The 25,542-nt window shown below is 45.6% G+C and overlaps 1 protein-coding gene across 5 annotated transcripts in view; it reads left to right on the plus strand.

The window, feature by feature from the left end:
- PRICKLE2 (prickle planar cell polarity protein 2) overlaps window positions 1-25,542 on the plus strand; it is a 338,707-nt gene that overhangs the window by 283,419 nt on the left and 29,746 nt on the right. For all 5 annotated transcript variants that reach the window (XM_077128780.1, XM_077128779.1, XM_077128781.1 and 2 more), the window contains 4 exons: window positions 2,267-2,404; window positions 5,421-5,624; window positions 8,816-9,002; window positions 13,947-14,819. In XM_077128780.1, the coding sequence (XP_076984895.1) occupies window positions 2,267-2,404; window positions 5,421-5,624; window positions 8,816-9,002; window positions 13,947-14,819 (1,402 nt within the window). The remainder of the gene's footprint in view (window positions 1-2,266; window positions 2,405-5,420; window positions 5,625-8,815; window positions 9,003-13,946; window positions 14,820-25,542) is intronic.

Below are 25,542 nucleotides of genomic sequence, written 5' to 3' on the forward strand. Positions count from 1 at the left end.
TTTAAAAGATTGTCATGCTAGAGGGAATTAGATTTATGAATTAGAAATTAATTTCTAAGTACCCAATTTAAAGAAAAATAATAAAGTGAATTGTCTGTTCACTTAACTCTGGCTGTATGTTAAGCAAAACGTGTAACTTTAAATGGAAAGGAGAAATAATCTCTTTCAAGAGCTGGACACAAGCTCTGTATGAACCCCACCCACCCACAGACTACAGCCCAGCAGCTCAGTCTCAGGGGAAAGGATGAGCGCTTTTTAGTCTCCTCTGCCGACATTTGAATAAAAAGGGACAATTGAGAGCCTCAAACATAAATTCAAGTAAGCTGGACAAAAGCTGTAAAAACTGAAGCAACTCCCTAGAAAGAGCCACATTTTCCCTTCCTGCCGCTCATTTCAGACTTCATAATACAAATACAAATTATGTTTCCCCTTTAAAGCTGAGAGCAAGCATTGTAACCTGATGCCCAGTTAACTAATTTGGAAGAGAAAATGCGGGTTCTTACAAGCATGAGGGGTGTGCCTTTCTTTTAAAAAGCATGTCCATAAAATGTCAGTGGTAACTGTATATTCTGGGGCTCTTCAGGTCACTGCACTTCTCTCTGGGACAGCTACAAGAAGCCTTTCTTTGTTGTTTCTTTTGACTCTTTTTACTCGGCAGAAGGAAGCAATCCGCTCTTCTCTGCTGGTAGTGGTTTGTTCTGTATACGGTGACTGGGGTTTCATGGAAAGAGACACCAGTCAAATTATTTCTTCCCGTTGGTGGGAATTCCATGTATGTGACCCAGTGCCAATTTAGCCCTTTGGCACGGCCCTTGTGAGGACAAAGGGTGATTCTAATGTGAATATTTGATCATTCTTCTCCCACTTCCATCCGCCCCTCCCCCATATAGATAATTTTGATGTACACAGTTGGAGTTTAGCAGAAATGTTTTAATGGCCTGGTTTTCAAATTGGAATGTGGTAGACTTAGTTCAAAGGTTTTCCTCGATCTATATGAAAAATCATCTGAGCAATTCAGTTAACTTCTTTGATGCTCAGATTGCACCGAAGTCAAACAGGAGGTGGGATTAGAACCATTGGTAGATACTTGGCTTAGCGTGGTACATAAACATGGCAGTAAGTAAAATTTAAAGGGAACTTTCTCACTCCTTTTGAAACTTTATTTCATTGTTATGATGGGCTGGATGAAGAGGCAAAGAGGAAATTTCAGTTTTGCGGTAGCTAGACTCTCACACCCCTCTAACTCATCCTAGGAGCATTAGCAGTCTCTGTTTCAGGATCCCCTGCAAGCAAAGTAGCCAGCTAGAATCTAACATGGCTTTGTTTCACTTTATTTACTTTTATGGTTGCTTCCCATTTATTGCAGGTGCTATCGGTTTTCCATTTATAGTCATAAAATACATTCTTTTTAAATAAATGTATTCAAGTAAAAAAAAAAAGTATGGCAGTTTTAAAGACATAACATTTATGAATTAAAAGAATATTAATTAAAAGAATAACAGTTCAAGGCTATGGCAAAATTTCCAGTGTGTGTAAATAAGAGAAGAGAGTGGGAAATAGTGGATTATAATGTCTTTAATGTCCCTTCCTTAGACCCCTGAGTTTCTGCATTTAACAAGAAGGGTAATACCTTATGCAAGTGGGTGCCCTTTACCAAAGCCCAGTAGGAAGTCCCTTCCCTCCTGCATGCAGATGGACATGCAGGAACATCCACACAGCACCACAGATACTTCTGGACTCCCTTTTCAGTCTTAACCTTCTGTTTCCTCATTTTCCCAAAGTGAGATGGGAGAATCGAGCACATCGACAAGTGTCTGGTTTGTTGGCTGAGAGCCATCATTTGGTGTCAAATGTAGTTACGTGGGTATGTGGGCTTCAAAGGATCAGGACCTCCCAATCAAACTGAGAGAGTGAGGAAGTCCCAGATCTTCATTAACACCAAACCCACCCCCAGATGACACGGATTTCAGTTCAGTGACAGCATTTCCATATGGCGCGCAGGGTGAGGCAGGAAGGACTAGGAGCAGTTATAGAACCTTTGGCTGGACCAAGACTGAAATTCCAGGCTTAGGAGCGTTTAAAAAACTCTTTGGCTGGCACCATTCCTAGTGGAGATTCCCCTTAAATGGCTCCAAGCATGGTGGTGTTTAAATTTAGGCAAGGGCTATGAAACCAAAAGGGGATGTGATTAATGCAAAAAACCTGGGCTTTGGAAACTTTAAAGAGCCAGGATGACTTCCTCCTTGTCATTCTTGGTGTTATTCAGGTTCGATACTGCAATTCCCTGGATGAGGAAGAGAAGAGAGAGCTCAAGCTTTTCAGCAACCAGAGAAAACGTGAAAACTTGGGCCGAGGGAATGTCAGGCCCTTCCCAGTTACGATGACAGGAGCAATTTGTGAACAGGTAAGGGGTGGTTTTGATGTCCTTTCAGTTAGTCATTCATTCAACAAATATTTTACTGGTACCTACTACGTGCCAGGCATGGTTCTAGGCTTTGGGGATATAGCAGATGACAAAAGACAATAAAAGCTTTATCTTGCCCTTGTAAAGGGTTATGTGCTAGGGGGAGAAGTCAGATGATAAAATAATATAGAAAAATATAGCAGGGAAAGGGGCTAGTAAGTGCTGGGAGTACAGGAGGCTGCGATTTTAAGCTGGCCGTGGAAAGCCCCATGTAGAAGTTGCCATCTAAACAAAGATGTGCAAGAACTAAGCAAGTGAGTCATACAAATCTCGGGGCAGAGGGAACAGCCAGCTCAAAGGCCCAGAGGCAGGGCCCTGTCTGTCGTGTTTGAAGAACAAGCAAGGTGGCCAGGGTGGCTGACTCAGAAGTAATGAAGGGAGAGAATTAGCAGGTTAGAACAGAGTTGATGGAGGGCCTTGAAGGCCGCTGTAAGGGGATGGGATGCCATGGTAGGGATTTGACCAGAGGAGTAACATGGTGTGTTTTATATTTTGAACGTTACAAAGTGGGGTTTGCCTAGGCCATGGGGTCAGCCTCTCCCCAGGAACATCCCAGCACCAGTGCCCTTCAAAGGGGTGGTAAATGCTCTCCTTGGAGGAGAAGTGCCTGGAAGACCTATGCGTTCTCCCTAGTATCTCGCTGAGTTGAAGAGTCTGTATTTGTTATTTCCCCTAAATACTGGTAAAATCCTCAGGGCGTGACCAAGGAGAGTTTTGAAGAAAGCAGGGGGGACATCCCTGGCTTCTCTCTCCTCTACTTCTTTGCTGCCAAAAGTCTTCCAGTGCCAATTATCTCGAAGCCTTACTGCCCTTTTGGACAGGTCTATCTAACTCCTTAACTCCAAATGGACCCATTTAGGCACTGAAGTTATAGCAGCTTGATCAACTAAGAGGAAATGGGACATTGCCTGAGAGGAGCTGGTGCCATTTGGGTAGCCCCCCCCCCCTTTTTTTTTCAAATTTCTGAGGGCTTCAAGTGGAGGGGATGGAGAAGCCTCTTGATGAGGGGAGTTTAAGAACCAGAGATTTGGCAGTGGGGTCTTCATCCTTGAGTCCTTGAGATGCAGGAGGTCAGTGGTCACAGTGTGAGACTTGGTGAGCACAATGCAGAACCTCTCCCACTCTCAGAGCGGTCTCCTGGGACCAGGCAAGCTGGGCTCACCTAAGGTAGAAGGAAGATTGGGCATTGGGGACAAAAGTCAGGAGCAATATAGAGAAGGGCCAAGAGCAGGGAGGCAAAAAAGCTAAGTTTGATTCATGTTTCTGCCACACAACCTTGACCGAATTACTTTGTCCCAATTTTGTCTGCAGAATGGGGATAGCAAGTGCATATCTCACAGAACTGTGGTGAGACGCATGTATGTGCTATGTATGTGCACCCCAGCTCTGCTCATGTTATCATAAAAGGCAAGATGAGTGCATTCTGAAACAGAAGGTCTTTTTTTTTTGACAGGCCACACACATGTATGAACTCCCAGGGACTCTTCTCTCTGGCCTTAACTTCATTTTCTATGATGCTTTTTAACCCATATAAAGTACACAATGTGGCAAAGGTTTGGAGGTGCCTTTCTACTCTTTAGACATCGTCACCTCAGCCACGTGCATGGGGACTCTCGGGGTGGGACTCTTGTGAGCAGCAGAGAGTTCCCCCAGGACCTTCAGGCCCTAGCTGCAAGCCTGGGATGCAGTTCTGCCTGTGCCTTTTTGAGTACGGAGGAAACTTTGGAAAGTGAGTGAGGAGGTAATGGGGGGACAAGCAAGAAGCCCTTTCTGGGTCTGGTCTTAGAAGTGGTATCTTTTCAGTCAAGAGTATGCAGACTATGAAAGCATGCCGGGAGGCATAGACAGAAGGGAGTTAAAGGTGGGCATCTCTTTATGTACCCCCTCTCCCTCCCATCCTACAGTGCAGCCCTCCCTTCCAGTCCCCCCAGTCTGAGTTCCCTTTTGCCCTGTTCCCAGTCTGTCCCTTCTCACTGTGTCTCTGGAAGGAATTTGGAGTATCTAAAAATGAAAAACCCACTTTATGCCAGGGTTTATACTGTATGTTATTATGCTAAAAGAGTTTTCTATCTACCCCTGTCCTAGTTTGCTAGCTGCCAGAATGCATTATACCAGAAATGGAATGGCTTTTAAAAAGGGGAATTAAATAAATTGGTAGTTTACGGTTCTAAGGCCGAGAAAATGTCCCAATTAAAACAAGTCTATAGAAATGTCCAATTTAAGGCATCCAGGGAAAGATACCTTGGTTCAAGAAGGCCGATGAAGTTCAGGGTCTCTCTTTCAAGTGAGAAGGCACATGGTGAACACAGAGTTTCTCTTTCATCTGGAAGGGTACATGGTGAGCACGGCGTCATCTGCTAGCTTCTTCTCCTGACTTCCTGTTTCATGAAGCTCCCCGGGAGGCATTTTCCTTCTTCATCTCCATCTGCCTGATGGACTCTGCTTCTTGTGGCTATGTCATTTTCTGCTCTCTCAAAATCTCTCTTTCTCCAAAATGTTTCTTCTTTTATAGGATTCCAGTAAACTAATAAAGACCCATCCTAATGGGTGGAGCCACACCTCCACCTAATCCAGTTTAACATCCACTCTTGATTAAATCACATCTCCGGGGATTACAGTTTCAAGCATACAATACTGAATAGGGATTAGAAGAAATGGCTGCCTTTGCAGAATGGGATTAGGATTAAAACATGGCTTTTCTGGGGTACATACATCCTTTCAAACCAGCACACCACCTTTGCTTCATCTTTAGCTTGTAGGCCCTACGAAAGGAGGGTGGTGGAAAAGAGCTAGGTATGTCAAGCAAGATAGCATGACTAGTTGGAAAATAGGTGCCCAGGGATCAACTATTGGTGGCGGTAGGCACTGCCATTATTCTTATTATTTGTGCAGAGTGAAGGAGAAGCCGCTAAGAGGTGGGGATGGGGTTCTAATGGCCCTTCTGCTTGCTCCACAGTGTGGAGGTCAAATCAACGGCGGGGACATTGCAGTGTTTGCGTCGCGCGCTGGCCACGGGGTTTGCTGGCACCCCCCGTGCTTCATATGCACCGTCTGCAACGAACTCCTGGTGGATTTAATCTACTTCTACCAAGATGGGAAGATCTACTGTGGCAGGCACCATGCCGAATGCCTGAAGCCGCGCTGCGCAGCCTGTGATGAGGTCAGAGAAAACCCCAGCGGGTTGGGAGCCCTGTCGCCCCTCTGCTGTTCCATAGCCCACACTGTTCTGTGGCTTCCTGCCACGGAAGAAAACCAGAGGCAACTCAACCGTCTTTATTTCAACCCTTCTAAGAGAGAGGGTCCAGCAGGCCCCACCCACCTGTGGTGGCTGGAATGTCTCTGCTTAGGGCCCACTTTACCTGAACATAACTGGCTCATGGGCAGTCGGTGACAAGGCTGTTCCTCCAACCAAGGAGATTCCCAGGGGGTAGGCAACTGGCACTAGGTCAGTTCAGATCTTTAGGGAAAAAAGAGGCGTCTTAGGTTTTAGATTTCAGCCCTGATCCCAGGGAGCAGCTGCAGAAATGGGGTGTCAGTTAGGTTAATCCATTTCTCAAGATTGAATGGGACAGATTGGTTTGAGAAGAGAGGCCAAGTGGTAGCATTATTTGATTTTCACAGACTTTGATGCAGAGGTTCTGAGTGAGGATGCAAGAGCTAGATGGATTCATTTGGTTTCTTCTGCTCCACATGCTAAGGGTATTTGGACTTGCAGCCCTGGGCAAGAAGGCAGAATGGAACATGAGGCATCTGTTGGTTTTCTCCCACCAGAAGCACACCCAAGTATGAACTAAAAGGTGGCAGAGCAAAAAACTGATGTAGGTATAAAAACTTGGAGCAGAAAGGAGGATGCTTTTAGGGGAATAATTGGGCAGAGGTCTTAGAGGTTTCCTCCTGCGTAAAGGAGGTTTGCATATACAGCCCTGTGGGAAGGAACACTCCCCATTTTCAGCCATAGAGAGCCCAGTTAACCCATATTATTTATCCAATCGAGGGCATTCTCCATAGAGGGCATTTCTTTCTTACAAACAGCCTATGAGAATATACCTCCACTCTTCTAAGAGAAGATTATTCAGGCTTAACTAGTTTGAGTCTCATGCTCATAGTGATACTCTGGAGAGACCCTCCATCTAGCTGGGAGTCCAAGTTAAGGTCCAACGCTGAGATTCTAATCTTTGTGTTATCTAATGACAAATAGATTGTGATGATTTAAGTGTATGTGCTTTGAAATTTTTTTATTGAAGTATAATTCATATACCATAAAATTCACCCTCAGGTTTGCAATTTAGTGATTTTTAGAATATGTACAGAGTTGTACAATCATCACTACCATCTAATTTTAGAACATTTTAATCACCCTAAGAAGAAATCCCATTCCCACTAACAGTCGCTTCCCATTTTTTCCCATTTCTCCCTCTGCTCCCTGCCAAAGGCTAATCTGTCTTCTGTCTTGATAGATGTTTGCCTATTCTGAACATTTCATATAAATGGAAATGTACAATATGTTTTCAAGCTTCATCCATATTGTAACATGAATCAGTACTTCATTCCTTTTCATGACTGAATAATATTCCACGATATGGTTATATCACATTTTGTTTAGCCATTCCTCAAGAGGTGGACATTTGAGTAGTTTCCACTTTCTGGCTATTATGCATAATGCTGCTGTGAATTTGTGTGTAGGTTTTTGCTTGGACCTATGTTTTCATTTCTCTTGTGTGTATACACTAGGAGTGGAATTGCTGTGTCAGATGGCGACTCTGTTTTTACCTTTTGAGGAATTGCCACACTATTTTGCAAGACAGATATTTTACGTTCCTTCTGTCAGTGAAATGAGAGTTTCAGTTTCTTCACATTCTTGCTAACACTTGCTGTTGTCTGCCTTATTCATATAGCCGTGCTGTATGAAGCCGTGCAAATGAAGAGTATCTCCTTGTGGTTTTTATTTGCATTTCCCCAATGGCTGATAATGTCTTTCATGTGTTTATTGACTATTTGTTTATATTCTTTATAGCAAAGTCTCTTCAAACATTTTGTCCATTTTTTATTTGGGTTATCTTTTATTTGGGGTTTTATTGTTGAGTTACAAGAGTTGTTTATATTTTCTGGATACTAGTCCCTTATCAGTTATATGGTATATAAATGTTTTCTCTGATTCTGTAGGTTGTAAATTTTCACTCTCTTGATATCCTTCCAAACACAAAGATGATTAATTGTAACAAATTCCAATTTATCTATCTTTTGTTGCTTATACAGTTAGTGTAAAATCTAAGAAGCACTGCCTAAGCCAAAGTTCAAAAATTGTCTGCTTACATTCTCGTCTAAATGTTTTATAGTTTTAGCTCTTACATTTCAAACTGATTCATCTGGGTTAATTTTTTACGTGGTGTGAGGTAGGGGTCCAAATCCATTCTTTTTGATACATGTAGATATTCAGGTTTTTCAGCACTGTTTGTTGGAAAGATTATTCTCTCCCCATTGAATGGTCTTGTCAACCTTACCAAAAACCAGTTTACCATAAATACGGGTTAATTTCTGGACTTTTCATTCTATCCCATTGATCTATATGTCTATCCTTATGCCAGTACCATACTGTCTATAGCTCTGTAGTGAGTTTTAAAGTCTGTGCTTTGAAATTTAAATATCTCTATATCAAGTGTCAAAACTCAGATGCCTCCGAGGGCCAGGCAGGTGTCATAAATGGAGGTGATCCATTTTAACGTGGTGTGACAAACAGACAAAATCACAACCTATCTAAAACCCACAGTCCGTCTTCTCACATCTGTAGTCTATCTTTGCCATATAGGAATATGCACAAAGTGCTGCCAAATACTACATATATATATATATATATATATATATATTTTTTTTTTTTTTTCATGGGCAGGCACCGGGAACCAAACCCGGGTTTCCAGCATGGCAGGTGAGAACTCTGCCACTGAGCCACTGTTGCACGGCCCAAATGCTACATATTTTAAAAGAGAAACCAAAGTTCTAGGTGTTTAAATGATAGTTCTCATTTTTTAAATATTGTGTACTATGCCTATAGGCTGTCACTTTTGGGTCCTGCTTTATGTTCTTCAGGATAGAACTTCCTTACTGGTTTGAAATGTGGTTAAGTTTATCTCTGGCCAGGCCAGAAACCATATTTAAGTGTGCTTTAGACAAATACAAATTTGAAAGCTGATTTAGATATAGAACAAACATGTACATGTAGAATTTTGTTTAATAATTTGCAGGACAGACCTTCTTCCCTCCCACTCTAATTTGGGGCCCCTCAACCCTGCTCCGTTAGGGTCAGTTCTTGTGGCCAGGCCCCACACTCTGACCATTTGCCTTCCTTGTCTGCAGATCATCTTTGCCGATGAGTGCACGGAAGCTGAGGGGCGGCACTGGCACATGAAACATTTCTGCTGCTTCGAGTGCGAAACGGTGCTGGGTGGACAGCGCTACATCATGAAGGAAGGACGGCCCTACTGTTGCCACTGCTTCGAGTCCCTGTATGCAGAATACTGTGACACTTGTGCCCAGCACATAGGTGAGGCAACACTTGGCACTCAGGACGGTCCTACTGTGACCTCATCTCCTTTGTGTCTGGAGATGTTGGACCTCTCCTGGTTGCAAGTGACAGAGAAAACCTGCTCATACTAGCTTATGTGCAAAAGGGAATTTTGGGGATCATATTACTGTAAAGGCCAAGGAGTAATGCAGCTTCAGGTAGGGATAGATCAAGGGTTCAGACAAAGTCTGCTTTCCCCCTCCATATCTCAGCTCAGCTTTCCTTCTGTTGGCATCATTTGGGGGCAGGTTATGTTCACATGGTGGCCGAGAACTCCCTAGTTAGACATAGTCTTAGCACTTGCATGCTCTCTTCCAGTATCCCAGGCAGGAAGGACATATAAGAATCTTTTTGGCTCTGCTTTATTCATTTGCCCTGCCCTGGAAACAAGATGATAGGGTATTCCTAGGCTCTGCCTGAGTCACTGGCCCGCCCCCAAGGTGGGACTCTGTGATTGACAGACAGCCTCATTCCCAAGGGAAAGGAAAAGGAGGTCTCAGGAGGAAAATAAGGGAAAAATATAAACAGATGTCTTCCACAGCCTCCTTGGAAAAACCTGGGGGCTGGTAGAGCCATAGTCAAGGAACCCAAATAGTTTCTGGCAAGCATGTATTTAAAAAAAAAAAAATCAGCAAAAGTTTACCCAGCTCAAGCTCAGCCAAATAAAAAGCAGAAGAACCTCAAATAACTCATACTCCCATATTCCCCCAAATAAGAGGCAGATCTGCGATGGTGAAAATCATTAAAATAACCAATTTGTTCAACCCTTCAACACTGTTCCAGATCGTGCTGCCTCTGTGGCTTGTGCATTCAACTTGCCTTCTTTGGTCCCTTGGGAGTGAGCTGCTCTTTAAAAAAAATTGGCCATAGAGGAATGTCTGTGAGATGAGCAGCCTGATCTTCCTGTGGCTTGTGCAATTCCAAGAAGTCTGTCCCAGAGCTGCCAACTTCCTACCTATAGTGGAGAGATATGGAGATACTCTGTCTTGAAGACCATTTTGCCCTACTGAAGAGATTTCAGTGGGACCGAAAGGAAATGGCTTTGTCTTTCTTGTTCACTGGAAGTGATCTATTCAAGTGAGAAATTCTATTAGCTGGCAATTTGGGGAGATTTGTATGCTGATAAAAATCCCAGCTTTGTGCACCAGCCACCTACTGGGTACAGTTCCTTCCCACAGACCCACGCCTGCCTCAGCCAGGCCTTTCCCATCAGGAGTCCTGTGTCAGGGCTCGGTTCAGCACAGCCAGGAGCTCTGGTCAGCTGCAATGCCTCCAAGGGGGTTGGGTGGTGTATAAGACCCCTTTCTCCCTCCCCCTGAAGACCTCACCCTCTTATAGGCTGATTCCTCAACCAGGCAGCCAGAAGCTTTCATTTCTCACAAGAACAAAACAGACAAACCTTCTTTAATGCTAAGAGTTAGGGCATGGGGAGCTCAATTTTGACAAGGGAGCAAGGCATGAGAGGAAGGCGAGGGGACAGGAGCACATGGAGTGGGACACCGGTGCCCTGTGCTGCTCCTTTAGTGCTCACTTGTGGATTTGGAGTCTGCAAGGAAGCGAATGTAAAGAATGTAAAGAAAACACCCCCCACCTGGTGGTGATGCCCCCCTCCTATCCCTTGGCATTTCTATTTCTTCTGTCCCTTTCCATGGAGGTTTAAAGCCTTCTTTAGAAACTGCCACTTAGATTTCTCCCTCAGTGGCTTGGGAGACAGAAAACCTGTTGGTTGCTACAGCATGCACACCTCACAAGGCAGCCTCTGCTTTATTCTCTTTCTTTCTCTCTTGAGCTGTCCAGGGCATTTATTAGCATCCTTTTCCCTTTTCCTTTTAAAACCACAAAAAGGCATCAGTGTTTTACCAGAAAAGGGACCTCCAAGGCCTGCAGTTTTATTGCTGCTGTAGTTAAAATGCTGTCCCCAATTTTATGTCTTTTAAAAAAAGATCTGCTTTTCTGTAAAACACAATTTTCCTGTGACAGTGAAAGGGTATGCTCCATAGACTGTGCATACCGCAGTGGCTGGGTGCTTTAACTCTGACCATAATGTACAAATATTCCATATTTATACAGCCGCTCAGAGCAGACCCTGCATCAAGCAGCCGTTGCTAGGGCAACGGTACTTTTGCCTGCTTACTGCAGAGTAAACAGTCCTATAAACAGACCCAGGCTGTAGCAGCAGTAGACACATACACCCTCAGAGTAGTGCTTAAAGGGCTTAGAGTGAGAATAAAAAAGGAGTGCTTAGATGTTGGACGGCAGAGCCCTTTTCCAGATGTTTAGAGTTCAGGAGCAGTTCAGAGGACCATCTGACAGCATTGATGTTTATCAGGGACCACGTTCCACTGCCTGCTGGGCTGCTTTGTAACACACCTCCCCCCTACTCCTCCAGTCCCAGACTATCGATCCTTCCGTGGGGCCCCATCCCCAGAACTAGGTCCCCGCTGTCGCAGCTGAGAGTGCTTCCTTGCAGAAGCACGGAGGAGCAGCTGGTGGCGGACAGGCTGTAAGGAACTGGACTTCCTGTTACCTCTAGTAGGGAGAAGCTAAGGCCCCAGCTGCTTGGAGGCTGTGCAGAATAGGAATTCGCAGTAAAGGGCCCTGGGCAGCCAGGGGTGCCAGCACCAGCCCTCTGGACTTTTGGCATGTGAGAAAGAAAGAGGAAAGCAGGAGTGGTGAGAGAAGAGGGCAGATCATTCAACTAACCTCAGAGTTCCTTCTTGGACTTTTTCCAGGCTGTAACCCCCAGAATAAAGAGGGAGACAAGCATTCAGACCTAATAAAAATAAAAGATGAATAATACAGTAAGAATAGTTAAGAGGAGCAGGGCTGATATGTACCTTGTGCTGATTAACTCATTTGATCTTCCTCAAAATCTTGTGAAGAAAGTGCTTCTGTTATCCCCACTTTATGTTAAGGAAACGGAGGCCCAGAGATAAAGCAGCTTGCCTAAGGTCTCACAGCTAGAAAGGAGCAGAGCAGCGATCTCTGTCTCCCTGTGCTAGAGCTCTTGCTTACTCCAGGGTAGGTGGAGAAAGTGCTGATGGCACCGCAGCTCTGGCTTGCTGCCTCTAGCCCCACCCCGGTTGTCTCTCACCTCTCCTGGGAATGCAGGTGCCAAAAGGGGTAGAGAGCTGATTCACAGTGTCCCTCTCACCTTGGGTGGCCCTTGTGGCACTCCTGTACCTCTAAAAAAATCCTTAGGGATCCCCTAGTCCCTAGGGCCAGCCTCCCAAATATATAGAGACCAGCTTAGTTTGGGAAAGGAATTTATAGGAGGAGAATTTCCCTGGTGCCTGTCTCTCCTGGGGTTCCAATAACATAAAAGTAAACAGGGAAAGGGTCAAAGGAGGGGAAAGACAGGCTGTTTTACCTTTGCCCTTTTGTTCTTTCGGTTCTTTTTCTGTATAGTTTCCTTCCCACTCACTGACACTTTAGACAAGTCTCTAAAATTCCGTGTTCAGAAACTCTCAGTCACTAAAGGAGAAAGGTCACATTAGTACAGCCTTTCTGGAAGGTCTTTTATCATCATGCATCAAGAGTCTTGAAAAAGTTGCCTTCCATCCTCTAGTAATTGCTGAGGACCAAATTCTCAGGCGGGCTCTGCCTGTGAGGGGTGATCAGGTGGGGGACCCAACCGTTCCAGCTTCTGTTCTGCCAGTTCATCACCTGCAGTGGAAAGAGACCATTGCTGTGCAGCACCTTAGCAAAAAGTCCCAGGTATGTCTCTTTGGCCGAGTGCAGGACACATGCCGACCTCTGAGCCAGTCACCAGGCCAGGGAGATGTGGGGCTGGGTCTACCCAAAGCCATGGCCTGTGGGTGGGGAGAGATGGTGTGCCCCAGGAAAAGTCCATCCTATAACCAGAAGAGGGAGAGGAGATGCTGAGAAGGGGAATAGTGCACCAGTGAGCAGCCCAGGCATGGTACTGCAACAGGGAAGAAATGGGTTTCTTCGTATCCTGATCAGTTAAGCAAAGGGCGTGCATTCTCGTGGAGGTGCATTATCTTTGACAAACCACTTCCAAGTTGTTGTTTCCCAAGAGCAGGGGTTTTTCCTTAGTAAGTACTGAAATCCACTCTTTTCTTTTCCCCTGAGCTGTCATAGTAAATTCCTCTTTGGAATGGCACATCCTTGTAATGGAGTTCAGCTTGTCCATCCACCCTGCATACAAAGAGCCCCTATGGCACCTGGGCCCCATTCTAGGTGCCGTAGGTACCACAGAAACCTAACAGTTCTGTCCTCATAGAGCTTCACTGTTACAGGGAAATAAAAAATAAAAATATGCACACATGTGATGGTGTATTGCCACATGGTATGAATGCTGTGAAGAAAACAGCAGGCAAGAGTGATGGAGGCATGCTGTTAGGTTAGACGGGAAGAGTTCTCCAAAGAGTAGATGTCCAAGTAGTGTCCTTGTAAGGAGCTGGGCTTCCTAAGTATAGTCTTGTCTCAGAGTCTTAGTTGTATCACTTTGGGCAAGTTACTAAACCTCCTGTGCCTCCATTTTCTCATTTGAAAAATTGAAACAATAGTAGACGCCAACCTCATCCAGTTGAAGGATTGAATGAGTTTGCATACATAAAACACTTAAGCATTGCTTTATTATACGTCAATATGATGATTGCTATTTGTCTGGGGTAGGTGTGTCCCAGGCAGAAGGATCCATGGCTAGGGGGATTTGATCAAGATTCTCTGTTCTTAGAGTGAATGAGTTAAGAATGATCCCTCTGGTAGATCAAGAGAGCTCTTAGAATAATATAATAGCACATGTATACCATTTATACAGGGACCCGATTGTTGTCTATTGATATTTTATTCTGGTGCATCTGGAGCCCAGAGCCAAACCAGAATGCTTTGTGGTTCTGGTTATGGCGAGGGCTCAGAGCAGCAGGCCAGCCTCTTCCATGTCTCTTTTCTCCCCAGGGATCGACCAAGGTCAAATGACCTATGACGGCCAACACTGGCACGCCACTGAGACCTGTTTCTGTTGTGCTCACTGCAAGAAATCCCTCCTGGGGCGGCCGTTCCTCCCGAAGCAGGGCCAGATATTCTGCTCACGTGCCTGCAGTGCCGGCGAAGACCCCAACGGCTCCGACTCATCCGATTCGGCCTTCCAGAATGCCAGGGCCAAGGAGTCCCGGCGCAGCGCCAAGATCGGCAAGAACAAGGGCAAGACAGAGGAGCCGCTGCTGAACCAGCACAGCCAGCTGCAGGTGAGCTCCAACCGGCTGTCGGCCGACGTCGACCCCCTGTCGCTGCAGATGGACCTGCTCAGCCTGTCCAGCCAGACGCCCAGCCTCAACCGGGACCCCATCTGGAGGAGCCGGGACGAGCCCTACCACTATGGGAATAAGATGGAGCAGAACCAACCCCAGAGTCCCTTGCAGCTCCTCAGCCAGTGCAACATCAGAACTTCCTACAGTCCGGGAGGGCAAGGGGCTGGGGCCCAGCCCGACATGTGGGGCAAGCACTTTAGCAACCCCAAAAGAAGCACACCCCTGGCTATGAAGGGGCACGGCGGCAGCTTCATCAAGGAGTGCCGGGAGGACTACTACCCAGCCAGGCTGAGGTCCCAGGAGAGCTACAGCGATATGTCCACTCAGAGCTTCAGTGAGCCCCGAGGCAGCATCCCAGGCCCCAAATATGAGGAGGAGGAGGAAGAGGAAGGAGGCCTGTCCACTCAGCAGTGTCGGACCCGTCATCCAATCAGTTCTCTCAAGTACACTGAGGACATGACGCCCACGGAGCAGACCCCTCGGGGCTCCATGGAATCGCTGGCCCTGTCAAATGCCACAGGTAGGTTCTGTTCGAGAGCAAGGCGCGGAACTTGTGGGTGGTCCTGACGCTGGGCCTCGGGACTTTAGTGGCTCCTGCCATGTGCCCGCCTCCTAACAGGCTGTTCAGGAAGGTGGGCCCAAGTGTCACATGTCTTCTGTCTTTGACTGGGTTCCGTATAAGCAGAGCCTGAGACAGGGATGAGGATGACTATGGCTTATTGAAGGAGTATTCCCAGAACAAGGGGAGTGAGAGGCAAGGAGTAGGGCAGGAGGAGCTAAGTGGGAGTCCAGCTTTAGCCTCATTCCAAAGGGAGGGCTGGAGAATGACCAGCACTGTGGCATTGTCCCTCCCGAGACAGAGGCCAAATGCTGGTTCTGCTGTGTCGGTCAGTCCTTGGCTTTGTACTGCTGAGGAGCAAGCCGAGGGAGTGGGGGAGGCTGTAAAGGTGGGCATAGCTCAGGGCAGCTTCTGTTGGCCAAAGGCAGCATTAAGGAGGAGAGGGGCAGCTGTGAGCTGTTAGCAGTACTCGCGATACTCGGGGCTGTGTACTCGAGCCTGGGACACCAAAAGCATCTACCACAACTTCCAAGGCTGTTCTAAACCCCGGTTCATCACCAGGAAGCTAGTTGCAATGTGTAGATGAACACATAATAGATGTGTGGACAGGCAAGGAAAAGGCAGCAGGCTGTAATGGACCGTGGTGAAGAGTAAGAGGCAATCCTATGTAGAATGTGTGCATGCAAAGACAAAGGCCTGTGTTCTCTAAGATGGGGCTATTCAAAGTGAGCTGTTCCTAGTCCTTAGCAAAGCAAGTAGTTAAACTGAGAATGTTGAGAAACTCTTAGAGCAATTTGACACTGCTGTGGTATCCACGTCCATGTCGAGTGGGCGCTCGTCATCGGTCAGGGTACAGCTGTCAGGGTGTGGGTGAGCTGACCTGTGTCCTGGGCGCATGTGCATCAGTCATGCTCAGTAGGACCAAGTGTCAGTCCACAGTGGACTGAATATAAAAACAAACTGGTCCTTTGCCACCACCAACTCAAGAGACAGAGCTCTACGTAGGTGGGGCAAGGCCCCAGAGAAGAGAGAGACAGGTCTGTCCCTTATATTGGGGATCTCATAGTCGAACATGTCTGGATGGAGACTGAGTAAAACCCGTCCCTCCTGAAAGGGACAGCTGCTGCTCAGATCGGCAATTATCACCTGTAACCTATTTAGCTTTTACCATAGGCCAAACATTGTTTGAGTACTTAATAAATATTTGTTCATTTAATGTATTCATCACAGTCCTATCAGGATTTTAGCATTATAATTTCATTTTGGAGTTGAAGAGACTGATACACAAAGAGATGGAGAGTCTTGCCCAAAGTTAACCCAGCTTTTAAGTGGTTCCACAAGGGTTTGAACCCATGCATATGACTCCAGAGCCGTGCTCCTACCCTCACCAGCCATCACCCTCACACGTACCCCATGCTGTCAGACCATCCGATTTTGCTGAGATGTTAAAAAAGCGTGAATTTTTTTCATGTGAAATCTATTTAAACTCTCTGCTAGACAAACAAAACTTATCTCTGAGTTGTAGGATGTCTATATAGTGCATTTTACCTTAATCCTCCCTCACGTGCTTGCACATCTATGTTCTCATTTGTCCCAGAGGGACAAAAAGCAGATATCCTTACCCCCATGTTTCAGATGAGAAAATAGGGCCTGGATGACTAAGCACCTTTGCCTGATGTCGTAGAAGTGAGCAATTAGTGCAGAGTGATGTCTGCCTGGCTTCCAGCCCAGTATGTGTTATTCTCGAAAGATTCACGTGCTCTAATTGTTTAAGAGATCAGGAGATAAATATATAACTCAGCCTTTAAAGCAGAGTTTCTCCAAGCTGGACCACCTGCATTCGAATCACTGGGGTGCAGGATGAGAGTGAGGATTCTTGGGGCATCACCCCAAACACATTGCATAAGGCTCCCTGGAGCTGAGGCCCAGGAATCTGCATTTTCACCAGCTCCCTGCCGTTGCTCATGCGCACCACGGCCTGAGAACAGTCGTTCCCGTGTCCGTCTGTTGTTGGTCTGGTGTGGCTGTTTGTTGTCCTTGCGCCGTGACTCATGAGACAGAGTGCTAATGCCCGTCTGTTGCAGAGAATTTGGGAAGAAAGCCCTGAACCGTCTCTGATAAAAGCGCGGGGAAAGAAGTGCTCTGCAGTATGGTAGCCACTACCCATATGTGAATATTGACTGGTGGGATTTAAAATTCAGTTCAGTGCTCGTGCCAACGAAGGACTGCAGTGTTCATTTCACTTCATTTTAATTCATTCAAATTTCAGTAGTCACATGAAGCTAGTGGCTAACCTTATTATTGGGCAGCACAGGTGATGGAAGTGAGCTGTTAGAATGGGTGTGGCATTAGCCGCATCATCGGTCCCTTTTGAAGTTCTTAGCGTGAGCATTAAAAGGCCCTTGTTCTTAATTAACGGGTAGGCGTACCGGTCCTGGAATCACGCTCCCTGGGTTCAAATGCAACTTTTGTCATTCAAGAGCTGTGTGGCCTTAAACTGGTTACTTAAATGCTCTACGGCTCTATTTCCTAATCTATGACATTTGGTGAGTAATAGTACTTCCTTTGTAGGGTTTTTGTGAAAATTGTGATAATGCATTTAAACTTGTGAACATGGAGCCTGGCACATATAGCCTTTAATAATGGTTACCTTGTTGTTATTATTATGTATTTATTTCTCCTCCCAAATACGCTGGTCCATAGTTTTGGGTCCTAAGAATGTTTGAGCTGCTAATTTATCCCAGCGGCCACCCCGGTTCGGCAGGTTTGCATTTTTAGGTTTTAAACACGCTCCTGTATTATTCTGTTTTTCCCTTATCCAGCATGAGAAAAGCATGGGAAACAGGGAACTAAGGAAATCCATTTTGAGCCCTAGTGTTTCTGTGAGCTTGTCAGACACAACTGTGTGGAAGAAAGATTGTGGCTAATATTCTAAACACACCATCATTCATCGTTGGAGCAGACCCTAAATAGCCTTTCACATCCTATGCTGTGCAGACATACACACTGCTACACTGAGTTTGCTAGAAAATGCAGGCATCCTTTGAGAAGGCAGAGTTCTGAATGTCTGGGTACCTCTAAATCCTAGGATCCAGTCTGTGAGTAACAGGTACCTGTCACAAAAGGCTTAACCAAAACACCTTGATCCTTCAGCTGAAGTCAGATTTCAGGACAATGGATTTTTTTTTTCCTTCCTATGGTCAATAATTGATGTTATTGAATAAGTCTGCAGTGTTTAATCTAGCATGAAGTATGATCTTTTCATGGGCAGCATTTTTCCTTAGAACAGATCTGGAGAAACAGCTCCAGGGGCTTGCCAGCTTCAGCTCTTGGCTTCGGCCCCTCCCGTCTGTTTAGAATTGGGAGTGTACAGTCCCTGCTCCTTGGAAAATACAATTCATCCCTTATGCTCACCCACAGTGAGTCAGGCGGCAGTCAGCATCCACACCGTCACAGCCACGCAGGAGCTGGTTAACCCTGTCGTCTCCTGAGCATGTCTCTGCAGCAGCTGGCAGCCTGGATGACCATGGCGTTAGAAAGAGTAAAAGTAACATTAGCAACTGTGCATTATTGGGTAGTTATCATGGTCTAGGTACATTTTCTAAGCACTTCACTTGAAGTAACTCACTTAATCCTCACAACAACCCCATGCATTAGATGCAGTTGTTGTTCCCATTTTACAGATGATGTCAACAAGGCAAGGAGAAGGCAGGTAGCCAAGGCCACAAACTGGGAAATGGAGGAGCAGGATTCAGACTTGAGCTTTCTAGCTACAGAGCCTGTGCCCTTAATCATATGTGTGACAGATATGAATGATGATGATGATAATGAAGATGAAGACGCTGCTGTTGATGATGATAATGATGATAAAGACTGATAATCATAATAGATTTAACTTGCTGAGAACTTCACACATAACAGCTCTTTAAACACTCACAACATTCCTCTGAGAAAAGTCTGATTATTATACCCATTTTACAGATAAGAAAACTAAGATTCATAGAGTTATGACCTCCCTGTGGTCACCACAGATGGCCAGGACTTGAGCCCAGGAGTGATGTTCAGCAAAGCCTGTGCTCTTACCTACTCTGATATACATCCTCACAAGAAAATCTAGACACAGTCGGGGGACTTTCACGCTGACTCTATCTTAAGGGACAAGGATTCTCTTTTCTACCTAAGCCAGTTGGATGATATATCTGTCTAACTCTGGCAGAGCTCAAGTGAAGTTGGAGAAAGAGCGTGAGTGCCAAGCTAAAGCTGATTAGCAAGAGATAAAGATGGCAGTCTGAGGTGAAACGCCAGCGTCAGAAGTAGGAAGGGCAGTGAGGCAGGAAAGATCAGTCCAAGTACAGATTTTCCAGAGTTTGGCCCTGTGGCACCAATGGGAAAAGAGATGACAACTCTAATGCTAGAGTTCTGGGTTCAAGCCACATGTTAGCACCAGGTGGGAGGTGGAGTTGGAACTGGGATAGACTATGTCAGGTAGAGGCACACCACAGGATAAGTGGAAACCATACATTAGTCCCCAACTAAAGATGCTGGTGTGGGTGGTGCTCAGGTAGTTCAGTGGTTAGAATGCCCGCCTTCCATGCAGGAGACCCAGGTTCAATTCCCAGACTGTACACCCCCCCCCAAAAAAAGTAGATTTAAGATGCTGATATGGAATAATGAGGCTGGGAATAAGGCTGTTCCATGAGGAACAGCAGAATTCTGTAAGAGGCAGCTGGAACAGTGAGAGATGGGGCCTGCAGTGAGGTAATACAGGTATGGATGGGAGTGAGGGAAAAGAAACGATGATTTCTGGTCTTTCATTCATTCATTCTGCAAATGTGACTTAAGTGCCTACTCCGTGAGTGACAGCAAAATGAATAAGAGCATTGCTGTAGACCAGTCTGCCAGGACTGGAAACTGGATTTTGCAGTTTCATAGCTATGGGACCTTGGACAACTGACTACTTACCTGTCTATCTGTGCCTTGGTGTGCTCATCTGGGAAATGGGATCATAGTAGTGCCCTACCTTATAGGGTTGTTTTGAGAATTAAATGAGTTAATTCATATAAGGATTTAGAATCATGCCCAATACTCTGTAACTGCTCAGTGAATATTAGCTATTATTGGTAGCATTACTAGTTTTAGTAGGTGCTGTCACCTGGGCTAGGTGTTGGGGATACAATGCTAAGCCAAAACAGAAATGGGCCTTGCCTTACTGCACCTTACATTCTAGTGGAGCTGGTGGACAGTAACCAACTGATTGTATTACATAAAATATTGTCTGTGGGGAAAAAAAACTGTATCTGTGGTAAGCATGGTGATGGGAGGACATAGGCAGGAATATGGCCAAGTCAGAGGGGTCAGAAAGTATTCCTGAAAAAAAGTAATGCTTGAAGAATAAGGGGAAGGGCAATTCAGGCAGTAAGAACAGCATGTGCAAAGGCCCTGTGGTGGGGGTGTACTGTGAATAGGACGAGCTGAAAAACAGCCCCATGGCTGGATGGTGCATGGAGACTAATGAGGCTGGAAAGGAAGGCCAGGGACAGATGGCACAGAGACTTTTAAGGGTATTTAAGGGTTTTGACCTATCTGCTCGGGGCAGTGGAAAGCCACTAACGAGTCAGGCCAAGCAGGGAGGAGAGGTGACATGATCAGATTTGCATTTTGAAAAGATGAGTCTGGCGGCTGAGTGGGGAATTGATTGAAGAGGACAAGCACTGATTCAGGGAGATCTGTGTGGAGGGAGTCGGGATGGTGCAGTCCAAGCAAGAGGTGAAGGCGGCACACGGAAAGTGTGACAGGGAAATGTGTGAAATAAGATCGATATGATGGCAACCTAGGAGAGGAAATTGGCAGTTTACAGTGCGCATTGAGCAAGGGTCCTGGGAGATGGAGAAGGTTGGATGTGAAAACCTGGAAAAGGAGAAAATCTTGCCTGCTTTCTGATTTTTGACTCAAGCCAGCAGCTTTTACATATACACACACATACGCGTACACTCAGCTGAAAGTGCATATGTCATTGGCCTAAATATAGGAAAGAGGAGGTTGGAGACCCAGCAGGAATAGCAGTCTGAAAGGGCTTACTGCCTTCTTTGATCAGTGTTGAATTGTTGTAGCATGTCCACGCCTTTAACACACATCACCGACGCGTCTTGGCCAGGGAAACTCAGTTGTGCAACAATGAGACATATTGATTGCTAGGGGCTAATGCAGCAGTATTTCAGCCGTGCTGGCAAACTGGAAAAAGAATGAGAAGACAACAGTGTGGGGCTCTGAAGCAACAACTGGAACAGCTCACTTTACCAAGAATGTCTGAAATGTTGCTTTTAATCCTTATAATGCAAAACATTTCTATATTTAATTTGGGGATGAAACATTTCTCCTGTTCTGCTGCGTAACTTGGATATCCATCCTTTTACCCAATTTCATCATTTAAATAGCTTGGTCAACCCTCCTAACCGGCTGGTGCCCAGTTACTTGAGTGGCCACACCTCAGACGTGCTCATAAATGGTACAACCCGGGTCTTAATGTTCATTTCCTTTGCTGGGGAGGATGTGAGCCCAGCCAGGAATTATAGATTTAAAAACCTAGAACTCGTCTTGTGGGCCAGTCTGGGATATATTGGAAAATGCCTCGAGATTTTCTTTGCTCAGTGGTATTTTAGAACTCTATTGTTTGCAAGTGTCAGAATCTTAATTCCTTCTGGTGTAAATGAACGAGATTTTTTTAAATCAAGTAACTGCGAAGCTTGCAGGTTTTTGGTTGTAGGCACCCGTGGAGGGTTATGGCACCATCAGGGAGGTCAGAGGGGCATTCCACTCCAGCAGCCCAAACGAACTCATCAGAGCTTGGTTTCTTTCCACCTCTCAGTTCTGATTTCTTCCACATTAGCTTCTTCTCCAAGGTAGCAATGATGGCCGGCCATCAGCCCCTCCAGGCTAGCATCCTTTAATGTCAGGTACAGGGGAAGGAGAGCTGCGCTTTCTTAATAATGTCACTCACAGTCCCAGAACTAAGTCTCATTTGCCTTCCTTGGGGCTCTTGACAGATCTTAAACTAAGCCTGTGGCCAGGAGAGGGCAGGGAGAGGGGAACGGATCGCTCTGATTGACCAGGCCTGAGTTACATGCTCATCCTTGGAGCCAGGAAATGGGGCCAGGCTATCAAACCCAGGGGGATTAAGAACGGAGGAAGGGGGGGCGGGCCACGGTGGCTCAGCAGGCAAGCATTCTTGTCTGCTGTGCCGGAGGACCCGGGTTTGATTCTCCAGGGGAAATCTGGGTGCTGTTTCCAAAGGAGCAGGGCTGTCTGCTGCAGGGAGGTGAAAGCCACAGCACCCTCTGCTGAGCTGTAGTATCCCATCCATCTGGGCTGACCCCTCCAGGAGCCCCGCCACCCAGGGCTGGACATCACATTTCCCTCATGCACTTTTAACAGTGTTTTTCTGGAGATGGAACTCTGGCCTCTGGGGTGACTCCCTATGGTGATTTTAATGTGGGGACCAGCGAGGAGATGTTTAGATGGGGGGCGGATGATACCCAAGCATGAGGCTGCTTCTCACTCGGGGCGTAGGACCCTGGGGGTCACTTCTCTGTACTCCCCACGAAAGCTGTGCCCTGCGGGTTGTCTTTTCATGGCTCGGAACAGCACTCCTGGTTCCCAGACCAGCAGGCAGATGAAAACCAGCAGAGTCAGAATCAGGGGAGAGACTCTGCCTTTGTTTTCCTTCTGGGTTGCTCTCCTGGACTGTGGGCAGACCGAGGACGTTCTCCGAGAGAGGAGGGCGGCGGGGGACGGGGCAGAGCCCAGGCCCGGCCCAGAGCAGCTGGCGCGCCCCTACTCCGTGTCATGGTCTCGCTGACCTCAGGTATCCAGGGAAATTTTTCCAGGGTTCTGTTTTCGATAACCATTCAGGAAGTTTATTTATAACTTCATTGGGCGTGGGCCGTCGTCTGTGCCCAGAGTAAGTAACTGCGGCTGCTGACGGGGAAGAAAAGATTGCTCATTTTATTCATTTTATTACTGAAACGCCAACAGTGGGAAAATGGGTCCAGGGTGGTGGTGGGGAGAGGGGCGGGCTCTTCGTGCTGGCGTAGGATTTTACCAAGTGAGTTTTTAAAGAACATGCGTCTATTTCCTTTGGACCTTTTGAATTTGGGAATCCCATCAAGGGGCGTAAGATAGCTTTTGTCAACAAAAAAAATGACTTTAAAACTCAGGTTTTCATGATTTATTTTTAAAATATGGGCAGTTAGGAAATTGTAGAAGAGGAAATTAAGAAAAATGAGAAAAGTAGAGTTTTAAAAAAGCCTCAACTCTGACAACTTAATATTTTGATGAATTTTTATTTTTTCCCCCGTACATTGGAGTGCTTTTTCCCTCTCACTTAACTGCAAGCATACTGCAGATTTTGTGTTCTGAATGTCTTCATTTATATTCTATCATTGGTTTTATTTTCATGGCTTTTGCAACCGTCATTTTTAATTACTGCATTAATATTCAGTTGAGTGGATGTTTACCACAACTCCAGAATTAGACGTTAGGTAGTTTCCAAAATGATTTGTTTTTAAATCTTGATTCCCTTTTGACTTTCATCAGTAAAATGTACTGTTGTGACCTCTTTCCTTGTTAATATAAACAGATCTTCTAAATATTTTGTCTCAGGAGCTACCCAGACCCTTTCCTTCTCAACCTGGCCACCTGGTAAAGCATCTTCACCATCTCCTCCATAAAGTATTCTGTGGGTAGAATGAGGCTTCTCAACAATTCTGCACCAACCATTGCGTATCTTAACTGCTCCTTCTCTGCTCATATGTGAGGAACCTGTGCTCTGAATTGCCGCCTTAGCAGTGGAAAGTGAATGCAATTATATCCCACTTCCTAGTGCAAGCAACCTCAAGTCACCTTTTGGGAATGTATTTCTCCATATAAACAATCAGCTGTCCTCTCCAACAATTACAGTAGCATAGGAACCACCAACATTATATTCATCTTATATGTATATGTGAATAATACCAATTATTGGGCCCTATCCCAGACCCATAAACAGAATCTGTGGGTGTGGGGTGGGTTTCAGACCCCAAAATTGGCATTTTTACCAACCTCCCCAGGGAGCTCTCATGCCCACTAAGTTTGAGGATCACTGTCTAAAGAAACCCAGACTTCCCATCTCACACCTGAATGACAGACCACGTTCATCACCTAATCAATAGTTAGAACTTGCATCTTACGTCCAGTGCCCCTTTTCATCTTGTCTTAGCTTTGAGTCCAGCCTCCTATTTTAACAAAAGAATAGTTGGATTACGCTTCTTCTGAAGACGCCTCGGATGTCAACTAGCTCTTGGTCCGGTAAATAGCATCTTAGTGAATTAAGAGCAAATACTGGGCCTGGGTGGTGGTGGTGGTGGGGCGGTGAGGGTAGTTTAGTGGTAGAATTCTCGCCTGCCATGCAGGAAACCTGGATTTGATTCCCAGCCCACGCACTTCCCAAACAAACAAAGAAACCAACAAAAACAAACAAAAAATTCAAAAATGGTGCTGTAATAATGGGCTACTCACGAGGGAAAAGGATGAGATGTGACCCCGCCATACAACATACAAAAAAAATTTTTAAAAGAGCAAATATAGTTCCTTAAATCCATAATGTGGATTAAATATGAAAGAGGGTCATAACTTGGCCAAGAGCATTTGGTGGTTTTGGTTATCATTACTGGATGGCTCAGAAACGCTGTGATCTTCAAACAGAACCTGTTTCAGCTCTAGAATCAATTTGAAAATCAAAAGGCCATGGGATCAAACTATTTGAGTTTGGTTAGTTGTTTGTTGGTTGTGCTGTAAGGCACGGTCACATTTCATTATTTTTCCATGTGAGTATCCCATTATTGCAGCACCATTTGTTGAATTTTATTTGTCTGTTTTTCTTTGTTTATTTTGCTCGTTTGTTTTTGGGGGATGTACGTGGACCAGGAATTGAACCCGGCTCTCCCACATGGTAGGCGAGAATTCTACCACCGAACCACCCTTACACCCCCGGATGTTGGTTAGTTTTTTGTGTGTGATTGTTTAACCTAGAATAATTCTCACCAGCCCTCCCTAATTTTCAACCAGCATCATCTTTTGCACCCAGGTAACTGTGTGTTTGTTTTACCAGCTGTGCTCTGCCAAGCGTGTCCTCCAGCCTGCCCTTCCAGATCAAAACCAGACTGTGACACATGTCTGGGGAACGGTTGGCCCCCATGAGTCTGAGCAAACAGGTGGGGCACCATTTAGAAGTTCAAGTCCCTGTCTTCCAACACAAAACCACTATGGTCTCACTAAAGAAAAGCCCAGTGTTTTCTTTAGTATAAACTTTTAACAGTTTAACAAATGTTGTGCTGAATTCCCCATCCACTGAGTTAAGGCAAGCCTGTTTCCCCCAGTTCATTTTCTCTGCTTCAGAAATAGCCTTTCTCAAGTCTTGGCCAAGTATGAGTTTGATGCATACAGTCCCTGTCTTCTCTTCTACCACTTATTTCCCCGTTTACAAGGAGCAGAGACAAAAACTTGTTCATTTTGCTCCTTGCCCAAAGAGCTTACACCATATTTCTGTGCATTTCTGTTCTCTGAGCTCTTGCTTGGAACAAATAATTGATTCTCATTTGTGCTCAGACTAAGGAATTCTTGCCTTTTGGAGCCAGTTGTCTAGCCCACT

Source organism: Tamandua tetradactyla, chromosome 15 (assembly GCF_023851605.1).
Source record: "Tamandua tetradactyla isolate mTamTet1 chromosome 15, mTamTet1.pri, whole genome shotgun sequence".
Taxonomy (NCBI): domain Eukaryota; kingdom Metazoa; phylum Chordata; class Mammalia; order Pilosa; family Myrmecophagidae; genus Tamandua; species Tamandua tetradactyla.